The sequence below is a fragment of the Lichenostomus cassidix genome, chromosome 8 (assembly GCF_008360975.1).
Source record: "Lichenostomus cassidix isolate B80296 chromosome 8, HeHo_3.0, whole genome shotgun sequence".
Taxonomy (NCBI): Eukaryota; Metazoa; Chordata; class Aves; order Passeriformes; family Meliphagidae; genus Lichenostomus; species Lichenostomus cassidix.
In genome coordinates, this window is record NC_139489.1 from 13,818,037 (window position 1) to 13,842,357 (window position 24,321).

Genomic DNA, 24,321 nt, shown 5'->3' on the forward strand with positions numbered 1-24,321 from the left:
AGACTACAAAAGGCCACAGCCCTTTTTCAGAGCACTTTGCAAAAGTTTATGTTCCAGTTCTGCTTCCATTACCGTGCATCACCTCCTTAGCAGCTGGAGTGGGACCACCTATCAGTCAGCAACTGTGATCAAATCTGTATTAATGTGCAGAATTCAGAGTCAACATATGCCAGATTTCCTGTTAAGTTTCACCTCTGTGGAACAGAAAGCCAGTAATAGCTTCCAGCAAGTGCCTCTTATCTTTCTTTTTCCAAGAGAGGGGGGGAAAAAACCCCAAAAAACCACCAGATGGTGAAGACAAAAATTGGTTTCTACAACACATTAGTGACTTGCTCTAATATGATAGGGCTGTAGCAGCAGTCTAGCTAGCAAGCAGCTCATATGATTTAAACAATTAAAAAAAAAAACAATACTGGACAAGAGAACTTTAAGATTCCATTACAGAAATTAAATCCTAAAATCAGTTAAGAATTATAAAGTATTCTCTGCATTCCCTTTGTTGATAATGCTTTCCCTCATTCCCTGAGGATTCTCCCACAAAGCAAGTATTTATCTGAGCAATGGTTTTCGCAGGTCATTTAAACATCCTACTAAATTGGAAAGAGAGGGTTGGAGCTGGAGTTTGAGTGAGGAGCCACAGCTCCTGCACCATGGCTCAGGGTCAGGGGTGTGGGATGTTCCTCACCTGCCCCAGGGAAGAGAGGCACCAGGTGTCTGGAGGTGATGAGCCTGTTATATTATTTGTACATTATATGGCTAATTATCCACACACATGCATTAGTATCTGCTTTTTCTAGGCTCAAGTCTCTAAACTAAGATTTCTGTAAGTACTGGCAGAGGGCAGAGCAGTAAAGAAAACACAATCCATGTTCAGACATGACAGACCTGTTTGATTTAGAGACACTCCAGAAAGCCAACCAGTAAAATAGCAGGAAATTCAGAAAACACCAGCATCTTGCAGATAACCAAGCAGACTGCACACTGTAAGGGACAGGGGTCCTCAGCAATCAGTTAATGCTGATCATTCTGCAGTCTGCAGAAGAGCTCTTGGGTTATCCAGGGCACCAGAGCATACACCAAAAGGCTAACATTGACCCAAACAAGTTCTGTAGATAGACATTAGGAGAAGAGTTGACTCTTCTGTCCTAGGGGAAGACAGTAATTCTCTCTTCTAGATCTTGAAATAGATGTAAAACCCCATGGCACTGTTTTTGCCTAAATTAGTCCTCTGGATTATGACAACACAACAGTATAATACTATGCAAAAAAAAAGAAAAAAATCTTTTCAGCATCCATCCAATAATGCTTACCATGAAAGTTTCCAAATGCAAAAAAGTATTTAACTATAGCTAAAGCAGTAAATATAATCTGAACACAGTACAAATCAATATTGTGGGTATAATAGAAAAGATAGTAAAAAAAAAAAAGAATAAATTGCTTTTTAGTAAAGTTGTTAAAGACTGTGACCTATGTGGTTTGTGTTAAAACCATATAAAAGAGGGAGAACAGCAATTATTTTCTGCTTTTGTGCAGCATTTTAGTTTTCCATAACTTTACTTCAAATAAATGCAAGGTGCCAAGTAGAAATGACAGGCTGAATGCATCACTTTAAGTGAAAAACTTCTCCCTTCTTGACTTCCTTTTATTTAATACAGGATTATTTTTCTTTAATTATTTCCATAGAGTTCTTTTTCTTGTTAACAACAGTTGATTTACAGCCACTCTCCTTCCTCCTCAAGGTCATTAGCAAACAGAGCTTCCACAGACAATGCTCAAGGATCAGTCTTCTCTATCATGACAGAACTTGAGGCAAGAATACAGAGCTCTACACAGCTCTCCTCCAGACAGAGCTTCTGGGCTCTCCTGTTGGTCAGCCAGCTGATGTCACATTAATGGTTTTCTTCCCCCAAAACCTTAATTAGCTAGGATGAGTCTGTTCATGAGACAGGTCCAGACGGTGGGTTTCATTGTCATTTGGAGAATTATCCTTCTCCGTACCTCTATGCTTTCTTTGCACATATCAGTGGTGAATTTCAACATGCAGCCATCAATTAATAAGGATCAAGTTGTCATCACTCTGTTGTCTGAGAAGAAAAAAAAAAAAAAATCACAATTCTCCATTCAGAGAGAAATGCAATAGGAAACATTTATCCTTTCAAGTTGAGTTTTGATGCTTCTCTTCTCTGCTCTCCCATTTCAGCATACAACTCTAACACCTGTACTGGACAATGATGCAAAAATTGCTGCAGTAGCTTTTTCGAAACAACTTGCAAAACCCCAAGAAGCAGGGAGGTGGTTTGCTACCAAACTCTAGGTAGTTTCCCCATTCCTCTCATCTCCTGCATAGTAGTTTTAGCTGTTACACCCATACAAAAACATGTTTAAAGTTCAGAATTGCTGCCTTTGAGTCATCAGCTGACTAAAGATCTGACATGAAGCAAAGCACAGGAGGAACAACATCATCCAAATATTACACAGGCTGAATTCTGGTTACTTCAGTATTTGTGAAGCTAACTGTTGTACTTCTCAGGAAAACACTCATTAAAAACACCCTACTGACCTCCTGCAGCAGCAGATGAATGGAAAAGAAGTTTTGTCTTTTCTGTAACCAGCACTGCTATGGTCTTTAGAGCAGGAATTCAGAAATTCATGTAGATCTGTTACTGGAAAACCACTTTGTTGGTATTTCTGAAAGAAAAAGCATTTCGTTTACAACACACGAGAAGTTACTGGGCATGAAAGATTCTAAAATTTCCTCTAGTGTGTGACAGTAAAACCAGACTATTTGGTTCATTTGTTCAATAGTGCTGTAGGAAGGAAAAAACCCATTTTCATCCTAGAAACACTACATAGATTGCTTTGTCCCACCAACAATGTAAGTGACAGAAAATTCACATTGTTCACAGATACTCTTATATTTTGTTTGCTGCCCATGAGGCCAAGCAAGGGATCTCAGGCCATAATGGCATTGTTTCTCCCTTGTTCAGAGTGAGCTGCTGTGCTCACTGCAAGTGCCCTGGGCTCCTTTTCCCTAAGAACTCTAATGCTGGAGTTGAAGGGCCCCAGTGTGGCTATTCAACATTGCCATGCTGAAGAAATGCTATGAAAAAAATGAGTTCAGCATACTGAAACAGCTCCCAGTTGATCTGTGTAAGATGCTAAAAGGGAAGAGTGACAGTAAAATGCCAATTTGGAGGTCAGACCATCCAGTAAACTCAGAAGCACAGACAGTTAAGGTATACTTTGAGGTGTTTCAAAAGTGAAGCTCTTGCTTGGTCTGGGAGTTGCAGTTCATGTCAGACCAGCCTTATTCTGCTGGCCTGTTTCTGACACTAAGACAAGAAAGAGATAAGAGCTGAAGGGTATGATCCACACTGCCTTCCCACTGGTCACTGAGGCTACCAGGAGCACAAAGGGCAGGCAGCACTTGAGGTCATGAACAGAAGGTAATTACTGAAAATTTAGGTTCACTTTCAGACAGTTCATACAGGAAATGGATGGCACAATTTTAACTGGAAGGAGAAGTAGTTCATCTTTCAGAAGATGCTGCCTTTTAACTGCACATTTCCAAGCAGCACATTAAGCAGGCCTGGGCACCTAAATGACTTTAGAGTTATCTGCTTGAACCTTTCCAAACTCCTGCCAAAGGCATGTCTCTGAGATGTCAGCAAACCCAGCCATCCTTCCAATTTTGCCACAGACTGAACGAAAAGATTTTAATAATCTCATCATTTAATAGAACCAATAGTAGATAGCACAGTGTTGAGTGATTAACAAGAATGAATACAAAACAGATTAGAAGTGTAACAGAAAACAAATGTTTTACCTTTATGGTGTCGTAGGAGTCAGTAATGAGTGCAATAAAGAGGCTGAGGATCATGTATATAAACAGACTAATGAAGGAGTACAGATACACTCGGCTGAACATCCATACCAGTGAACTCTTCTGCTGGATTTGAGCAAATGTTGCAAACATATCATCACCATTGACCAAAGAAAACAGACATTCAGCCACTGTGTTCAGATCTTCAAACTAAAAAATGAACATAAATTAGTAAAATGTGAAGATCAATAAAGTTTGAGTTTCGCTCACAGCACACAAAAAAAGCCAACCCAGGCAATCAAATGCTACCTGTAAATTCAGGCCAAAATATACATGTCAGTAATAGAACCATGTAGGAATATCATCTTGACTAAGCATGATGTGTTGATGTCAGACATAAGAATATTTATTATCAAGAAATAAAACTTGTGATGTTCAACAGGCAAAACAATCAAAAGCTGACCACCACAGAAAGTTACTGAAATATAAGCAATTTTAGACCTGCAGAGAAGTATCATGCCATTTGCCAAAGCACAGCTAAAGTGATTTCACAGAATCTGTACAGTAAATTAATGGTAGTATGCTGGGAACACAATCCACATCCTCTGGTTTCCCAGCTCTGCAGCATTACTGGAGTATGGGTAATAAATCAATACTGTGTTAAGGAGCTAGAGGTAGCATATAGCCCTCAGAACTCAAATGGTCTAAACTAAATTAACAATCTGTCATTCAGAAAGCCCTCTCTGAGCTGTAAATACAAGCTATAGCTGTATTATGAAGCTACCAGAGCACACCCTGCACAAAAATCATGGTTTCATCCCAAGGACATTCTCTTAAATTCAAACTTCATCTATCCAAGATGGAATATGTCCTGAGGCTACCAGGTAAGCCCACTTTCCCCTTTTGCTCTGCCCCTCCAAATAACTGGATTTGTTAACTATAATTAATTGGACAATATTAATTAATAGCCTCATTAAAACACTGTGCATTATCAATGAACTAACACAACTACACTCACTTGAATTGTGGCCCCATATTGAAAACAGGCTGTCAAGAGGTATATGCTTGTAAGAATACACTGGTGCACAGGAACCTGCTAGCAGGTCTGGCTTACACTTATGGCTTATTTTGTTATTATTGTTGCTTTTATTGAATTTTAAAGCCATTGTGAAATTCAGTAGTACATTACTTGTGAAGAATGGGGGCATTTCCTTCCAGAATGGCTTGGGTGGCTGGAGAGCCCCAGGAAGCCAGTCCTGGGCTGATCTGCCTTGCACAGTGCCACATTGCCTTCCTGTGGGACAGTGGGGAACTGGCAGGAATGGCAATCCCCCACAGCTACAGCTGCTTTCCTTGACACTGATATATAATATTTAGGCAAGAGGTAATATTTTCATAGATAAGCATGCTGTTGACTATCTTTTCTTTGGCTCAGATAATGTACTTGTTGCAGGGAAGTTACAACAGTAATTATGCTGTGCCTATTATAAACAATTGAGCCTCTAGTGTGGCAAAGGATCCCTCTGCATCCAGCATCCCACAGAGAAATGCATTGTCACCAACTTGGAACATGTGCAGACTGAATACCTACATTGCTCAAAGGAGAGAATTACAGTAAATTAGAGGAATCCAAACTTTGGAGGCAGAAGAAGCTGAATAAAGCACTGCAGCAAGTCTCTGTTACATATACACTGTGTGTAACCAGAGATCAGGAACAAGAAATCAGACATTTGTTAGTCATTAAGGGACATTTAGAATTGTCACAACAGGAATGTGCCTCTGCTCAAACTGTTGCATAGATCATCTGCCAAGAGGAAAAGCAAACAAGCTTTAGGGTTGTTTTTGCTTGTGTTCTAGAATATACAAAGCCTTACTCCTGCACCCAGGTTTCAGACAAGGCATACCAGGCACACGCTTTGATACTAACCTTAAGAAAACAAACAAACAAACCCACAACACACCCCCACACAGGAAGCAAAGCAAACAAGACAAGCAGTCATCCACCCCTTTATGAGTCACAGTTTAGGAGATGAAATTACATGGCACGGGAAAGATTTGGAAAAACAAAGCCAGAGCCAAGGAGATTCCGAAAAAAAAAAAAAAAAATTCGAGTGAACTATTTAGTGTCTCTTAACCCAACAGAATAGTGATTGCCAGGAGAGGGCGGAAGAGCCACAGCCCAATGCACGTGGTCTGGAAAAAGGACACACACTCACCACAAACAGCCTGGTGCTGAGATCACACTGACTGCAAGCACACGGTAACAGCAAGAATACTTATTTTGTTGAAAGGAGCAGGTAGAAGGAGGTACAGATGGAACAAGAAACACTCCCATGTCCACATTACAGCTTTTAAACACATTTTCATTTAAGACACATTTCTATTGTTTTGACTAGGAGCTAAACACACAAAGATATTCACATCACACCACAAAAAGAGTGATACTACTGATGTACCTTTTCATGATAAGGTCCCAGGACAATCCAGCCACAGAAAGTATAGCCAAGGTAGATCATCCCAGCACAACAACAAAACCTGAGCACTTTGGGCAACGATGCCTGCATAGTTAGAATGAGTACCTACAGGTCAGAGTGCAGCAAAGAAGGGGAAAAGACCAAAAGATTAGAGAGAGATCTGAAGTGACATGTATATGTGTGTGTATGTGTATATATATATATGCTTTAATTGCTAGACATTTGATTCTCTCCTTACATTGTAGGTTTGAAAATATCCCAGGTATCTGATGACTCCAACCCAGACAAACAAAGTTGATGTTCCAAGTAAAATGCTGCAGACATCATAACTTGTGAGGTTCTGAGGGATCCAAACAGAGCAGGTGGTCAAGTTACAAAGCAGTAGGTATGTCAGCTTGACAGCTATTCAAGTTCCAGTAGCTCAAACAAACAAAGCAGGGCAGTCCAATATTGAAAGCCTGTTGCTACATCACAAAAATCAGATCAATGTGAACTGCAGTTATTTACTGAGATCATTCAAACACAACAGTGCTGCAAATGAAAGTACATTTATGCCAATATTCCTGAAATTTTGCATAAAGTGCAAAGTCTGGAAGAACAAAAGCCTTTAGTTTGAATAACTCAAAATTTTGATTAAAAAGAAGGTTACTATATTCTGTTGTTAGGCAAAGAAGCTCTCATTCACTGTTTAAAAAAACATGAGCCCTCATTTACATGAAAAGTGAGCCTGGGACTACAGCCCTTTCCATGCTTACATGCATTTACATCCCTGAATAGGTTCTCTGCTGGCAGCTCAGACCCTGAACATTGTTTTTTCTACAGTGAAGTTTACAACCAAATCTACTTGCACTGTGCTTTAGAAGACTAGAAGTGGTTGCAGTAAGTGCAAGAGAGACATCTAGATCAAGTTTTCCTGCCCTCAATCCCCACCTCACCCTACAGCCAGTGATTCCCAAGCTCTTGTTCTGAAGGCCACTCTGGGATCTGCCCTTTGAGCCTCAGAACACGTGAAGCAGGAGCAGAACACTACCTATCCTGTTTTTCCCAGAATACAAAGTTTTGTGAACACATGAATTGTTGACACACATCTATTGAAGACTTTAAAAAGCAAACTAGAAAAAGCCCCACCAAACCAACCCCAAAAGCCTCCTGAAGAGCTGCCAGCTGGACAAAGCACATTGGTTTCAGCAAGCCCAGGCAGGCAGGTCGAGGACAAGCACAGACACTGTCTGTGCCTGTGCTTGCCAGGAAAGCAAGCTGTGACAGCCTTGTTTCCAGTCCTATAAGCCATCAGGACCCCTGCTTCATTCAAGGGGATGACTTGAGGTTTCCCTGTACTGTACATGTTACTACTTTTCCCACAACTAACAACTCAGATTGTTGGGTCTTTGTGTTAGGAACTGTCAACCCACAGGTCCTATACCAGGGATTAGGGGTCTTAGCACTGTGGAAATCAGATGTTTAAATAGCTTACATGGTCTTACTGAAAGACTTTGGGGAAGAGTGACTGAAAGTAGTCATTAGATAAACTAGCTCTAGGAAATGAACTAAAAAAAGCAAACCAATGACTATTGACTATTACAGCTCAATTCCATTCGTTCCCAAGTTAAAACACATTACACATGGTTGTAGCAAGACAGCATTTTAGCTGAGGTATCAAATTCTTACCTTGGCTTTTATTTCCATTTTTAGGATTGACCCAATGATTGTCATCACATCACTGATAATTACCAGGACATACCACCCATTCAGGAACTCCAGGCGATCAGCATAACAGACATAGCGCTTGTATTTCTCCAAGAAGAAATTCACAAATCTCTATTGACAAACATTTAGATATTTAGTTACAGGTCACTTTAGATAAATAAGGTGGCAATGTTAGATTTTCACAGGTCCCCTTCTGCTACAGTACTCACTGCAATAGTAGTTTAAAGCTAATTCTCAATAGCAACAGAAATAAATAGGAAAACAATTAAGATAGATTTAGGCCAGTGAAAATGAATTTTTCACAGAACACCTGACTTCATAATCAATCCCCACTAGCCTAACCATGGCATGTTATCCCCTTTACCATAGGTTCTCTCCACCTCTAACAGAGCAAGGCCACCCAGCTGAAGAGGTGAAAAAGACAGTAACTCAAACACAACTACAGGGCAAGAGCTCTTATTTCCAATAAAGCAAACAATATCACCTCTATGCCCAGCACTGCCCATCTGCTTTCACTTGCTCTTTTTGCTCACGAAAAAATGTGATGTGTCTGTTTCTGAGAGCAGTTTGACAATGCTTCTCTTGAATCATGTTCTCGTCATGCTTGCTGTTGTTTACAAGCTAAAAAAAGGATATATTGGACAAGATAAGCAAGCATCTGTGTTTTTATATCCTACCTACCCTGGACTCTTTTTTTAACTCTCATGAGGCACATGCTTACAAAAAAAATACCAGCCAGAGTTACCCTACTTGCTATGCTTTACATTTTCTCCAGTTAGAGCTGGCTTTGAGGGATGTTCAGTGAGGCATTAATTTATGACTAGACCTCTATGGGAATTCTACTCTGAAGCCAGTGAAGACAGAGTTAATGGCTTGGCGGTGCAGGACACATTGCCTGTTTGAAGCACCAAGATCAGAAGTCTTTTTGTCTAAAATCCTGGGGACGGGGGAAAAATTGTCTCCTTCTTTTGCCCTTAGGAAATACAACAAAATACTTCATATTACAGCACTACACAAACAGAAAAAAAGCCCCATTCAGTTAGCAATTGTTCACCAAGACAGCTACACCTCCTTTCTAGAGATAACAGCAAGAAAGGGACACCTTGCAACAGATTTACTCGGTTTAATACTCCATGTTTCAAAGGACATCTCTTCACAAGACCAGGAGCAAAGAAGGCAGAGACCAAATAAGCATTAATGTAATGAGCACTGTGCTTACCTTCTGCAGTCTCCAGGCAAGAACGATGGATCGTGTGCAGAGGATGAGAGAAGCCAAGCAACTTAATATGACAAATCCATCAAAGACTAGAATATACTGAGCGTTTTTCTGGAGAACTGCAAAGAGTCAAGGAAATGAAGTAAGGTTAGTCTTTTCACATCTCTTTTAGTGCAAGTTATGTGACATTTTATAACAATTTGTGTTCAAATACTCCCATTTGAATATGCAGGAAACATATAGCTTATAACTGATGGGTTATAAGCTATATGTTTCCTGCAAGCATATCTTGAGCACAACTAGGTAGAGAATTACATCAAGACAGTCATGGAGATTGGGCCACAGGAATGACAAGTATGTTCAGGTTCTTAAAAATAAACCCCAAAATTCACATGTTAATACAGGTATCCTCCTTTTTACCTGTCCATCTGTGCTTCCACAGTGTTGCAACTACATGAAGTAAAAGAAATGCAGATTTGGTTTGTATCAACATAATTAAATTAAAAAAATAAATCCGACCTTAGTCTGCAATAAGAAACTTATTTGACTTCCTGTACTGTGTTCTTTTCATCCACAAGTTTAAAAGCCATCATGTGAAAGCAAATTCAGTATTTTCCTTTGCCTCCTCCCAACAATTGTTCCTATCTTTTCATAACATACATTTTTAACTATATGAAATGTAGGCCAACACTAATTTTTAATTATTGCAATAGCACTTCAGCTCACCTTTATTACAGAATTATGCCTGCTCCCTCAGCTGGTTATTAGATGTAAGATAAACTACCCAGAAACAGTTGAAAGACAGCAACAACAAACTACTGGTCATAGAGGCAACCAAAGGCACTTTGAAATTATTCAGAACATCCTATAAATCACCATTTTGATATCAGTACAACATGGTGTCATCAGAGAAAAGCTGGCTTTACCCAGGCAAAAAGCAGGCCACTTAACATATTTATTAATCAAGATACTGTATAGCACACTGAAAAATATTGCTCCATCACAATCCTTTGCAGCTAGTCAACACATGGGAGAAGCAGTTGCACAGTGCTGTCACAGCTACTATTCCTTTAAAAGACCTTTAGTGCACATTCCTGAGCTGTCAGACCAAGGCTTAACACTAGAAATACATAGCAGATGCCAGCCTTTGCTCATACACACCATTTAATCTATCAGCCATGGCAAGAAAAACAAAAAAAAGAACAACCAACAAGAAAAATCAACTTTCAGAAGTAGTATGCTTCAATTAGTTAGAAGAAAAAAAAAATGGAAAGCTGTAGAGGACTTCAGTCAGAAATGTACCCAGTGTTAGTGGATTAAATTGAGTCATCTCAGAGCAGCACAACAATTAAAAATCTGTGGAAGAAACATTCATCCTCCTTGCAGGCAGAGCTCACTGCTAACACACACTGGTATGCAGAGATGGCCATATCATCTCACAACACCCTCACAACAGGAATTATTTCCTAGCTCTTGATTAGCAAGAGGTAATAAACTGCATTAGGCAAGTTGCATTGTTTCAAGGGCAGAAGGATGGACAGGCTGAGGAATGTCTCACTGGACAGGCTGTTACAGACCAGGGAAAGCAATGGGAGATGCTTAACTGCTGTTATGGAAACAGACAAGCACCATACTTACCAGAGTTAAATATGTGCCAGTCTTTGCATTCCTGAATGTCAGTGTCACTATCAAAATAGATTTTGATTTTTCCACTGTGGGCTCTATTATTGAAAGTTATCTGAAAATACAGAGCTGTATCAGAAACAGGACTAGCAAGATTTCATTCCAGAAAGCTAATCTTAAGTGCTTTGGACATAGCATGCATTCATACTGTTGATCAGACAGGCTTTAAGAAAGTTGTCACCATAAATGATGGTGTAGACCGTTGGAGAAAATGACATGTATTGCCTGGTGAGCAGTATTCCAACAGGCCAAACGTCACATTTAATCTTTAGATGAGGAACAATTCCTTATCCCCTTCTCAGGTTATGAAGTTACCTACTGGAATATGTTACAAAACTACACTGTCCCATGGAAACACCATTTCAGCAGCTTTGGGAAGAAGGAGTAAGGGCCAGGACATGCTCAATTGTGTTTGCCACAGTCGAGATATGAGGATGATACCTACACCTTGGCTTAAGCTCTCCTTACACATACAGTGCTGGAAATGCCACAGCCCATATTCACTTACAGTATTTTGAAATGCATAGCAGTCAGGCAATTCCCGGGCATGGATTGTCTGTAGAGCAATGCCCTTCAGCTTGAAGGAGATTTCAACCTGTATAAGCCTGGATATTTGAAAAAGGGTAAAAATATATTTAAATATCACAAAAATATACTCAAACTGCACAAATCAGAATCCACCATATTAACATGAAAGGACAAGTTGGAATAATAAAAACCCCCATTGCTTTACCTGTAAAATTCAAGATTGAAAAAAGAAGAGTTCAGCTTCAGTTCTGCCTTCTTACTAGCTAGCTCCTCTGGCTTCAAAAGAATACATTCTGGTAAGACAAGAGGCAAACATGTTATCATAAAAACTTCATATTGAGAGTAGCATTAAACTGAGATAATCAGTGTGTATAGCTGGTCCTAATCAGGCAAAACATTAATTCTGAGCAAACCTATTCACAGAGAGGCCCAACTACTGGAGCCAGCAGCAGGTTTGTTTGTCAGCTAAAGCCAGAACTCAGCTCTGAGGGGCAGTAAGGGCACCCACCCATGGAGGGTTCAGACTGACCAGCACCCAAAATCCTGTATTTGAATCTCCTGCACAGAGGGGGGAAGAGGTGTGTTTAAGAACAAAAAAACTAACAAAACACCACCTCACTATCAACTACAATGAGCTCCACAACTCATTAATGACAGTGGTTGAAGAGAGCCTCTTACAAGCCACACACCTGTAATTTCTAGACAGTACTAAAAACAAAGAGGGAAATAGGCAAGAAGCATGGTAATGTTCCTGTGATTGCCACAAAAAAAGCTATTGGTTTTCAGCTTCAGCGTTAGAATTTAACTACTCCACAGCAAGACATTTTAATTACAACAGTACTGTACCTGTTTCAGTAGAAACATCTATGTTCAGTGTATCATTGGAAGGAAGCATCGTGCCTCTCTTGTACTGCTGTTTACAGATTTTTAAACCTGATTCTTCATGTTCATAACCAAGTGTCCCCAGGGATATGTTCTTTAAATGCCTGTACTAGTTTAAAAATAAAAAGCAGAAGTAGTAGTTAGAGAAAGTAATCTTTTTTGCACTAGATAGTAAATTGAAACATCAAAGTTATGCGTATGAATACAGGTTTTTAAATTTTACAAAATCTTTACTTGCACATGAAAGCTTCCCACTCAATTTAGAGACAAGAGGGCTGCTGGCCACTAATTAGCAGTGATCAGCATCCAGGTGAGAGCCCTGCAGCCCTGTGCCTACTGCCTGCAAATGATCACTGAGTGTCAGACAGCTGCTCATGAGACGCCTGGCAGAGACTTCTGTGCTCTACTGCTGCTAACCACACACCCCCCAGGGATATCTAATGTCTTCACCTCATGAAGGTGATCATTTTCACACCACTTGAAACCTGATCACTTTACATGTGACCCAAGTCACGGTTCTTATCAAGTCCATGCCAAGATCAAAAGCAAAGCTGCTCCCCATGTGGCTACAGAAGAGGGAGGCCATGAATTCCCTATAAAACCAGCAACCAGGGAACACACACAGAGCTCGAACAACCTCCAAAAGTAACTTAACCTGCCTGCTTTACACAAGCACAGAAGCAGCTGAACACATACCTGTGAGGAAGGTACTTTCTTTTTCCACTTACTCCAAAGGACAGTTTGGAGTTATACTCCTTAAGTCATCTTATCCATATGCAAGATACACTTGAAAACAAGGACTAAAAGTGGAAGCAAATAAAGCTGTGACAAATATGGATCAGTCCTGAGCATCACCAAGAACTACATTCCAGGCCAGTCCTCTCCCAGCTTGCTTTCCACACACCCTTGGTGTCTACTGGAAGCAAGATACACCCTCTGATCCCTGGACTCACACTTTCTGGTCCTGCAGGAGTGAGGTGAGCCGCAGGGCACAGCTCTTCTGCTAGCCCTTGGCTCCTCAAAGCTGAGATCAATGACAAACCATGAAAGCAGCTGCCTGCCAGCTCAGTTTCCCAACAGCTAACATTGTCCAAGAGAAGCCAGCCAGACCCATGGCCTTTCAGGGAAGAAGGCATAAACACATAGTGGTTTGTTAGCTTTTATCATTAGCTCACCTAGCAAAAGAGCTCAGGGCAGTGTAGAGCAGTGGTCTGCTCTCAAAAAAGCATTTAGCTTTCTGGGGGGGGCCTGAAGTAAATAAACATGGCAAGTCAGGCAAGGTTTCCTATTTCTTAAAAATTTGTTCAGCTGGTTTTAATAATGTTTAGTCCCTTTTCCCCTTTAACATGGATTTCTTTGTTAGGCATCACTCAAGTGCTGGGTTACCCACATGCCACTTTCAAACCACACTATGGAACAGTAAAAGCAAAATTCCTGTTTTTACACTTCCCAGCAGCCTCAGACAGAGCAGGCAGCAGAATATCCTGGTCCTACAGCCTCTCCCACAGGGCAGGGCACAAGAGCAACAACTTCACACAGCTTCTTCATGATAGAAACTTCAGATTGAGCCCAGTAGACAAGCAAGGGAAATCTGTGTATTCTTCCAAAGTGTAAAAGCATGTTTGGGTTTTTATGTTGCTGGTTTGTTTGGGGTCTTTTCCAAAGTGTTAAAATATCCCCAGCGGTACATTACACATAGCCTAAAATTCAGTTTTTACAGATCCAGTTTCACTGTGCACAATTACTATTTTCTGTAATGTCGTATCCTTCCGCTTCACCCACCCAGTCATGCATTTCAAAAACACAGAATACCAAACCCCATGTCTTCTAGTCACCCATCTCAAAATTTAAAAAAAAAAAATGCTTTTAGCTTAGGAGTCATCTAGATCAGCTCTTCCCACAAGACATCCTCTAAATGTGAACAAAAAAAGGCAACGGTAGTCATAATGTTCACCTGAAGATATGCCGTTTGAGTTCTTACATGTTATACAGAAGTCTCAGGAGCTCCAAAGGACACTAAAGAACCCAGATTTCACAAGTTAAATCTCCTTAAAGGGTATTACTACATTTATACCACATTGACATTTTATGAAGAGACCTTTTTCTGATGCCTGGCTCATTCTTGAGGATACAAAGCTACTATTTCTCTATTGTCTTCTATCTGGAATTCACCTCAGCCTTAGTGCCTACAAAAGAAGGAAAGTGAAACAAAGCAAGCTAGGAAGAAAAAAAAGGAAGAAAGAAAGCACAGTTTATTGCAGAAACAGTGGCAATATTGAGAGTTCAAAGAAAGATTAAGGAAACTACTTCACCATCCATTTAAAATGCCAGGAATGAGAGTCTTGGGTGTTGTCCAGCACATTTGATCTGCTGGTGGCTCTGCTGTAGCTTACAGGAGAGGAGCAAGCCCTCATGAGTGGGGGTTTGAGAATGAGGTTTCACAGCCCCACAGCTCCCAGATACTGCTGGGCACAGCTGGCAGTGGCAGCACTGCTTTAATCCAAGCACCAGAGCTCATGAGCCAAGGCCAGTGAAAATGAAAGGTGGTTTAAAGACACTTTTTATTCATCCAGTGTTAATAATTTCTGGACTTATCTTTCCCAACACAAGAGACATTTCATATTCCAGAGTCATTCATCTCGTGACTTCCAAATGTATTAATATTAAATACAAAATCATTTGTGGAATTTTCATCCTAGATTTATTCACTTTTCTCTGAAAATTGTAAAGGGACTATTCTTTAAAACACCATCCCTAACCAGGGTGAGTGCCCCTACTCTCCTGAAGTACCATATTCCCCATTTTGAGGCCTCCAGCATTCACTACAAAGCTGCAATTCAGGAGAGCTGTAAGCACAATTTTTTACCATGCAAAGTATATTCAGGCCCATAGGTCTTCAAAGTCAGACCTAAACTAAGGTTCCATGCAAGGTGACCAATTTTCACATTTTCCAGATTTTGGAATTAAGAACTACCTGAGAAAATCTGGTTTGGATTCAGCTCCAAGAGACAAAAATTCAGCTACAACACAAACTTCAGGACACCCCAACTTCACTGATTTAGTGAAATATCAAAACTGAAATCCAAGAATGGAAACAGAAAACCAGAAACTTAGAGGTATATAGCTGTAGCTTCAGCTTTAACACAGTTATAAACACACACTCACACTTACTTGATTAATAACATAAAAAATGCTATCATAAGCATCCTGTTGTGTATATATACTGCAGCTGTAGTCATCTTCATCAATTCCAGAATAGCCTTTCAGGAACAGGTGTTTAAAAGCAACAGTATTTTCCTCTTTGAATGAGACCACCAGCTGGTTACTCAAACCAAAAAAAATAAGCTGACAAAAGGAAAAAAGAAACACATTTCAATTTTGAACAGTGGTCAAGAAGCAGCATTTTGGAAACAGCTTTCAATTACAGTAAATACAAAACAGACAGGTGCCTGTTGCTGTAACTCTGCTGTGACAGGAGCAGAGAACCTGGTAATTAATGCCGTAAGATTTCCAAAGCCAAGGTTACCACATGCAGGGTTAGAGGAATAGAAATCTAAGTGCAGCAACTGAACAGAGAGCCACATCACTTTCACCTTTTACATACCATGGACCAACAACTCAAACCGGAATTTGCAAAAGCCTTTGTGCAGGATGCAAATGGCAAACAAGATAACAGCACAACCTGCTACCTCTGAAATGCTCTGTTTTGCTATGGACAAATTCCTGCACCTTTCCTACCTCTGGCATAGCACAGGATTAGGGCAAACCTACATGGCACTCTACAGCAACAAAAAGCATCACCTGCCCGAGCCAGGTGCTGCTCAAGGAGGCTATAACAAGAAGCAACAGCAGAGGTAGGACTGAAGACTAGTGTTCCCCTGCCATATGGATGTTCTCATTCCAATCACCACCACCAAGCAAAACAAACAGAACCTAGAAACTGCTTGGTTTTTCAGCAAGAGCTTCTTCACAGGCACAGTAGCAGAAGGATATCCCCAAGCACCAACTATCTGCCTGACACCTGAGCAAAACCAAGGGCTGGCAAGAAAAGTCTCAAGCAGCAGTCCAGAAAATCTTGTGGCCTTTGAAAACCAAGCAGTAGAGCAACCCTTCTGCTCACAAAGAATAGTGTGAGACTGGGCAGCAAAAAAATTACATGTTCAGTGATACCCCCAAGAATTGAAGTCAGTAAGTTAGGACAGAGGGCAGTACTGAACATGTGAAGTTGTATTTTGTATCATTCACATGCAAAGTTTACTGTCCTGTCTTTGAAGGAAGAGGAACAATCCACATAAGAAGTGCAGCTGCCAGTAAAGAAAGCCAGGGCACCCCTTCCTTTCAGCTTGCACTGTGCTCACACTGCCCAGCACCCCAATACAATCCCTCTTCTAACTGACTAAACTGGCAGATGTCCATCTTGCCTTTCAAAGGTTCAGAAAAAGTCTTTTCTACTTATATGTATGTCCCATTTTGATTCCCTCCACGTGCAGTCACTATTAGTGGATTGTAAGATAACCAGCTACACTGTGATACCAGTGCAGTTTAAAAACACCCTCTTCTTTGCCTCTACCTGGTACCTCAAACACTACCTGACTTTTGAAATGCATTATTAGGTGACAGAAGCAAGGGCCACATCCAAACTTTGTAGCCCAGTCATCCCATCATCATCAGAAACCATGGCATCTTCACATTGTACATTTCGATTTTCTGATTAAATAGCAAGAAATATCACTTTTGAAATAGTCCAGTGAAACTCTAACCTAAGATGTAACAAGAAGCAGTACTATGACAACGAGCATGAAGACAGTGCTGGATTTAGTGGGAAGAATAATTTAAAGTATTATGTCAAAAATGGCAAAATACCTGGTCAAACATTGCCCAAAAGTCTCCAAGAGGCTTTTGAAATTTATGTTATTCTTCCCGCTTGAAACACCTTTCACAGTATTTTTTCTTTATGGACTAAAGTGGGAAGTTCAAGTCAGTAACAAATATCCAGGGATGGCAAAGGCCCAGAACCACAGACCTGCTCCTCTTGCACACCATTGCTACTCTAAGAGTAAAAACAGAGGATTACCTGTGTAGTAACCATAAGTATCTTCAAAATCTGCAAAGCCAGTTTCCATGGTATCTGACGTCTTGCTCTGTATTTTTCACATGGGTTCATGAAGTAAAACTTCAAATCCTCTTTCAAAGCCATCTCCTTTAGATCTAAATCTGATTGAGTCATCATATTTCTGCCATAAACAACATATTAATTAGAAACCAACAGAATGCTTTGGCAGACAATTTCCTCCTTGCAGTTTCACCTCAGATCACCACATGACATAGAAGGTCCAAAATAGTTTTTGTGTTATTTTACCCAAATGCAAAAATATTTCCCTGTGATCACATCATTGAAAATCATTTAAACACATCTAATCATTAAAATACACTATTTAGACAAATAATTAACAGGCATTAAATAAGAGGGTCTGTAACAGAAAGAAATGTACACTTGCTATTACTCTCTTAAAAATCCACTTGAAATAAAGATGGACACTGTTAACACACTTGTCTGAATAACCCACATTCTACAAGATGAAAAAGGTGTCAGAGATTAAACCAGAGCAGGCTTTACACACATTTCTGTTATGAACATGCAGCTTTAAGGGCTAAATTAATAGGCATTTATTTACTTTAATACCTAGGCATGTAAAAATCAGAGGACCAGGCACAGAGGACTGTTGCTGTAGGTGTCTTAAATCACCTTAAGTTTCTCCTTCTCAAATGAACGGGACATTGAAAACACTTTCCCCATCTCCTAATCATTTTGACCCAGTTTTCCAGTGCCATAGATCTTCAGAACTTTCCTACTTCACACATACCAGAAACAAACTTGTTGTTTTTTCCCTCCCTTTACATGTTAAGAGAATCATATCTGACACTAGCTGATTATCAGTCCCATGTACCATTCAAAATACTATTCCAAATGTTCTGAATTTTATAAAGGATATCATTTTGTCTCAGGCACAAAACCAAAAGCATTAATTTCAAGTTTTCAGATACTCGGAATACTTTTTCGTTTTTATTTTTTGTGTCCTCACCTGTCTGAAGTGCACAGGTATTTAAACTCAAAGTGTAGATCATGAAGCACATTTGATTTTCTAGAACCAGCTGTCTCACAAGAAGAGAAATTTAAGTTAAAAAGCACAGTAAAGCTGACACTGTGGTGTTTCCTCAGAAGAGGAAGTGAAAAAAACAAAAAAACCCTGTTTTAATGTTAAAAGGTCAAAAAGCTATCTTTCCTACATAGCTATCTTTCCTACACAGCCTTAAATCACTCTTTCATTAAGATGAGAGGCATGATGATTTTGGTTTCTGAAGCAGGAAAAATATGGGAAGTTTCCAAGAAAAAGGAACTGTGGACAGCATCCCTACTTAAATTTATAATAAAAACATACTTGACTAGCTTTAGTAATGTCTAAGATATAAACTTTGAAAAATGTGAACACACCTGACAGAAGAGCATGTGATAATTACAGCTGAGAGCATTGGTTAAGGCAACAGGTACATACATACTTCAATCCTGCATTGACACCCAGAGACATCACTGCTCCTGCACCAGCTTCTCTTGAAGAGGCAGAAACATTTGTGTGAGAAAACAATGAACAAGAGCTAACCCAGAGTGAGAGTGACAGGAGCAGGTAGGAAAGAAAGAGGAAACAGAACAGGGTTAAGCTGAATTTGGTCAAATTTTAAAGCATGAAGGTATGACATAAGAAGCACTCCAAGACTTCAGCAAAATCCTCCCCTAAGCTTTCAGTAAATGCATATCAGAAGTGACAGATCTTAAAAAAAAAATCCCACCAAAAAACCCCAAAAAGAACCAAAAAACACAAACAAAAAAACCCTAAACCATCCCAAAACAAAATCAAACAGCAAACTTCATAACAAACATTATTTTTTTATATTCAAATACATACCAGGAAAGGCATAATAGTTTATTCCAAAGTTGCTTGTCAAGACCTTACAGCTATTCCAAAAACTTGATGTTGACTAATTACAGCACCTTCACTTTTACACAACCCTCACCTGTGGCTAGGGATTATTTTCAATTATGTCTTTAGCTCCCTTTATTAATTAACTGTAGAAATTACTAGCAGGAAATTCTGCCAAGGAAAGCAACATGTTTTTTCTGCTTAAGATCCAAGATTCAAGCCTATATCAGTGTTGGACTTTGTCTTCCAATAAAAAACAGGCATTCTCTGGTGTAGTATTTAAGAAGTAATCAATTTCTTAAACAGGTGAAACAGCTAACAGGGCAACAGGTGAAATACATCAACTGTTTTTCAATTAATTCACTTCTAGAATAGAGTCAAAAATACATCCAGATAGACTGCATTAAATCTGCAGAACTAGAACCTTTAACCAAAGCATTAAAGAAGTTTAAAAAAACAACTGATTAACAGTGACTTAGCATATTTTAAACAAACCAGGTGGTTCTGCCAAATGGTTACTAGCCTAATAATCTAAAACTAATCGAAACAAAGCACCCAGCTCAAGACAGAGCAATGAAACAGTTCAATTCAGACACACTGGTGTAATTAACACCACTTAACAGGTTTCCATAGTGTGTTTTGTGAAGCACTGACACAAGCAAATTTTTGATGATGAAGGCCAACTGTACTATGCATGCTTAGGTGCCTATCAGGTGTCACGAGTCTCATATATTATAACTGTTACCAACTCAATTCTATCAACTGCATTACTATAATATAACCAACACTTCAATGCTGTAGCTGGTAGGACAGTCTGCTGTCCGGCTGTTTTGTAGGGAGGCATTTTAAGCTCAACATTCCACTCAATAAAGAGGTTTCAACAGTAAGGACTACAATTTACAGCTACTTACTTATGAAATACACTTGTAATATTTAGCTGTTCACCCAGCAGAAAAAGCACCATTGAATCAAGTGGCTAAAATGTGCTCAGTAAGGGAGCATAGTCACTTTTTTTAATGAGTAACTCACTTGTGTAGCAACACTAACAGTGTCCACCAGAACCACTTATCAACAACATTGATCTGCTTGTGCTCTGTATCTTGAAACGGCGCTAACGAGATTGACGGGGTGTTAAGGGGTAAAGGAGAAAAAAAACCGGAACAGAAAAACTCCTTGAGTTGAGTTCTACCTATCAGCCTAAGCAACCCCACCTTCACCTTCACGAATTCTCCTAAGATCAGCACTCTGCTACAGGACGGCATCGCCTCGCGTTTCCCAAAAACGGAGGGAAAAGCCCTCCCGTGCAGGCAGAGCTGCTGCCGCCAGCCCCGCTCGGCTCCGCGGGAGGAGCGGCCGCACCGGGGCACACGGGGAGCGCTCCGAGCGCCGCTGAGCCTCCCGGGGAGCGCAGGACCCACCTTGTGCAGCGCCCGAAACACGAGTGTGCCGCGACACCTCCGCCCGCTGCCCGCCTGTGCCCGCCGCCGAGCGGCTCCCCGCCCTGCCCGTGCCCGGAGCTGTCGCGGCCCCGGCCGGCGGGAGGGGACAGCCCCGGCCAGGGAGCGCCCTGACCCCTGCGCGCCGGGCGGGCTGACCCAAGGGCTCGGCACGGCGCCCACCCCGGCCCGGCAGCTCCGCTCACCTGCTGGCCGCAGCCCGCCCGCCGGGCAGGCACTTGAGGGGGATCTCCATGGGCCGCGGGGCTCGGCCGCTGCCCGGGCGGGGCAAGAGTCCGGCGGAGCGGCCCAAGCCCCGCACGCTGCCCCGCCGGCCGCGCCGCCTTTATGGGCCCGGCGGAGGAGGGCGCCCGCCGCCCACGTGCCCTGCCCGCCCGGCTCCCTGACCGCAGCCCGGCTTCCACTGCCCGCAGCCCGCTCCCCTGCCCCTGCTCCGCCCGCTCCCTGCCTGCTCCCCTGCCCCTGCTCCCCTGCCCGCCCGGCTTCCCCTGACCGCAGCCCGGCTTCCCCTGCCCGCAGCCCGCTCCCCTGCCCCTGCTCCGCCCGCTCCCTGCCTGCTCCCCTGCCCCTGCTCCCCTGCCCGCCCGGCTCCCTGACCGCAGCCCGGCTTCCCCTGCCCCTGCTCCGCCCGCTCCCTGCCCGCTCCCCTGCTCCTACCCCTGCGCGGGCTCTGGCTGCGAGGGTAAGGCTCGATGCTCTCAGGCACATGGTGTGACTCTTGGGGATGTCCCGAACGGGGCTGGTGTGACATTTGGGGATGTCCTGTGCGGGGCTGAGAGTTGGAGTGGAAGATCATTGTGGGTCCCCTCCAACTCAGCATCAGTCTGAAATTTTGTAGATGACTCCTTCAAATCTCCCTTTCATTTTAGAGTCTGATCCTGTGACCCACTGATTCCTCTCATCTCCCTTTAAAGCTAATGAGAATCAAAGGCGCTCATCACCATTGTTACTCCAAACTAGGGTGTTCAAAACAGAATCTAGACTCATAAGAGCCATCATTGCAGTAACTGAGCTCTCTACCTGCCCACACAGTGGGGATGGGCAGTGTAGGATTCTTACAAAATGTTATCAGATGATGCCGTATTTGGTTATGGTCACATTGTTTAAGGGAGAAGAAGGAACAAAAGCCCAGACAAACATCCATATGCAGTTACTCAGCATTAGCTGCAAGAGCATTGTGTCAGCTCATGCATGAAAGTTTTCTTAAGGCTTGTTCTGCAATTAGCTTCTGCCTCAGGCAGGAAGATGCTCCCAGTAGATGCAGCCACCGGCTTGGTTTTTTACAGTAGCATCTGTGTGTCATCCTTCCTCTTGTCTCCCTTCCTGTCCCCGCTATCTACCAGATAAACTATACCTTTACAAGTTTTAATACCAGATAGGTATGCACATATATGAATTTGTTCTTACTCTTTTGCATGCACGCTGTTTACGTTCTCTTGAGGATGTGCTTCAATCCAACACGGAAACTGGTACTTAGAAACACGTAGGGCCCCCACCTCTCTTCCTCTCAGTGTAACTTCATTGTGCTAAGAGATCCGAGCTCTGCTGAAAACAAGAAGTTCTCCCTAACTGTATATGCAAAACATTGGTATTGAAATAAGCCTTGGTATGAGAACAGCTGTTATCCAGTTCAGCACTCTGCAACATTTTCATGAGGAAATACTGACTATTGGTATTTTCAGGTGATTCAGTTAGAATCAGAACAAAGAAAATCTCTTACTCCTCCAAGTTTCTTGGTTGAAAGCCCTGTTTTCCTTAGGATGGCATATTTAAGCATGAGTTTATTGGATGCTTTATCTGCTTCCTTGCTCTCCCCACCTGCATTTTACAGTCCTATCTGTGCCTGCTTGATTGTATCAGCATAAAGATACCAATGTCTCCAGGATGCAGCTTTACATGTGCTACCAGCATTGCTAATGCTGAGATCACTGATACTCTGAAGTCACAAGGGTTGTTTTAGAATAAGATTATTGTCACACTTCTTGGCTCTGCAAGGCCATGAACAGCACATCATATGTTGATAAGATAAAAAAACCTCACCACACACACAACAGCAGCAGCCACAGATCTGGCAGAGCTGTACTTCATCTCAAATGCAGCCAGCAGGCTAGAAAACACAGCATGGACTGGCTTCTTCTCAGGTGAGCAAAATACTCAGGCAGATGAAGATCTTAAACACCAAGGATCAAGCAGGTCAGAAACCTGGACAAACAAGCACTTAGACTGCCAGCAGTAGCACCAAGGTGAACAATGTGTGTTTGAGTGTCTGGTTATTTTCTCCAAAAACCCCAGAATGTAAGTACCAGATATCTAATACAAACAGCATTTATTTTCCCAGTCAGAGCTGGATATTTTGAGCAGTTGTCAGCCAGTAACCTTTGAAGGTATTGTTCTTCTTTCCCAGTGTAAAGACCTGCATCTGTAGCCAGAAATACACAATTGCTGCCCTGCTAAATTTTTAGGCAATTGTCCCTTCTTTTCCCGTCACCCCATCCTGTCCTTTGCTTTAAACATCCTTCTCCTTCTTTTAGACAGCCCTTCCCTCTGACTTTACAGTCTGCCCCTGCCTATTACTGTCTGAAAGCAACTTGTATTTCATCAACTCTTTCCGCCCCAAACCCACACAACTGCCAGCAATGCTAAATTAAAAGTTGTGTAGTCCAGCAGAAGTAACAGAGCATGATTTTCCAATTAATTTCTGCATCTCAGTTGATTGACTTTTTAGCTGTAGCACAAGCACAGGTCATCACTTAGACTCTACCAGGGTACACTACAAAACATGCTTCACTCCAGGTGATAGAAGCCAGTTTCAGTGGAAGTCTTCTCCACTTGTACTAGGGATAGAAAGAATTCTATACACTGTCTTTTCCTGCATTGTGGTCACTCATTGTAGCTTTCCATGCTGTATGTTCATACTGCAGGCTTCTATTAACATGCTTTCCCTCTGCTATTGTAAAACCCTGTAAGAATTTGATACCTTAGAGCTCTGTCAAGTTTGTTGAAACTTGCTGCTAATTTAATAAGTTGACAGTGATGAAGCATATGTTTGCCCCGTTTCTAAATTAATCAGACCACTTCTTGCCTTATAACTGTATTGGCAACCAAAGTATTCCATAGCTGTTTACAAAATGTACCTGTATTTTAAGTGAATTATCAATCTTAGGTTTCTCTTAACTCTGTATGAAAAAGCATTTCATTGATCTTAAAGTGCTTGCCACCCTTGTCAGAATTCCTTGCATAAACTACTTTATACAATAATAATGTGCCCATTATATCTTGTGTGTTGTCAAAGATCCATAAGGAATTCATTGTGCCAAGAGAAAACATGGCCACTTAATAATTGCTTTTGGAGGCAAGACTGCCTTGCATCTTCTTGAAAAGCTTCAAAAGTCTTCAATCTTAGGTGAGTATTGAAGGACAAGGATCTTAGTACACAAAACTTTCAGGTACTGTGAATAATCTGTTCTGCCTACTCCTTGCATTTGGTTTGCTTTTGCTGAATTCAAGGAGTGTTTTTAGTGTAAGGTGAAATACTTGAATATTTGTTTCTATGGCAAATTCTGAAATGCTGTTA

General features: G+C 41.4%; 1 protein-coding gene across 5 annotated transcripts; it reads right to left on the reverse strand.

Annotated features, from left to right (window-relative positions):
- Positions 1–1,607: 1,607 nt before the first annotated feature.
- Positions 1,608–21,087, reverse strand: MCOLN2 (mucolipin TRP cation channel 2). 5 transcript variants are annotated; one of them, XM_085067968.1, is made up of 14 exons: positions 20,933–21,087; positions 17,388–17,547; positions 15,485–15,658; positions 12,278–12,422; positions 11,637–11,724; positions 11,412–11,508; positions 10,859–10,958; positions 9,224–9,339; positions 7,966–8,115; positions 6,536–6,637; positions 6,280–6,402; positions 3,827–4,033; positions 2,561–2,688; positions 1,608–2,084 (listed from the first exon to the last, which is right to left on the reverse strand). In XM_085067968.1, exons 1-14 carry the CDS (start codon positions 20,980–20,982, stop codon positions 2,048–2,050), a joined length of 1,677 nt encoding a protein of 558 aa, XP_084924094.1. In that variant the 5' UTR covers positions 20,983–21,087; the 3' UTR covers positions 1,608–2,047. The 5 variants fall into 5 exon arrangements, with proteins under 5 accessions (XP_084924094.1, XP_084924097.1, XP_084924098.1 ...); XM_085067971.1 differs by lacking the exon at positions 20,933–21,087 and adding an exon at positions 20,709–20,865; XM_085067972.1 differs by lacking the exon at positions 20,933–21,087 and adding an exon at positions 18,397–18,418.
- Positions 21,088–24,321: the final 3,234 nt, after the last annotated feature.

Coding starts and splice junctions, on each gene's coding strand:
- MCOLN2 (XM_085067968.1), bottom strand. CDS start 20,982: ATGGAGATCCCCCTCAAGTGCCTGCCCGGCGGGCGGGCTGCGGCCAGC. Junction 6,638..7,965: donor AAATGGAAATAAAAGCCAAG/GTAAGAATTTGA, acceptor TGGATCCCTCAG/AACCTCACAAGTTATGATGT. Junction 6,403..6,535: donor GATATTTTCAAACCTACAAT/GTAAGGAGAGAA, acceptor TCTGACCTGTAG/GTACTCATTCTAACTATGCA.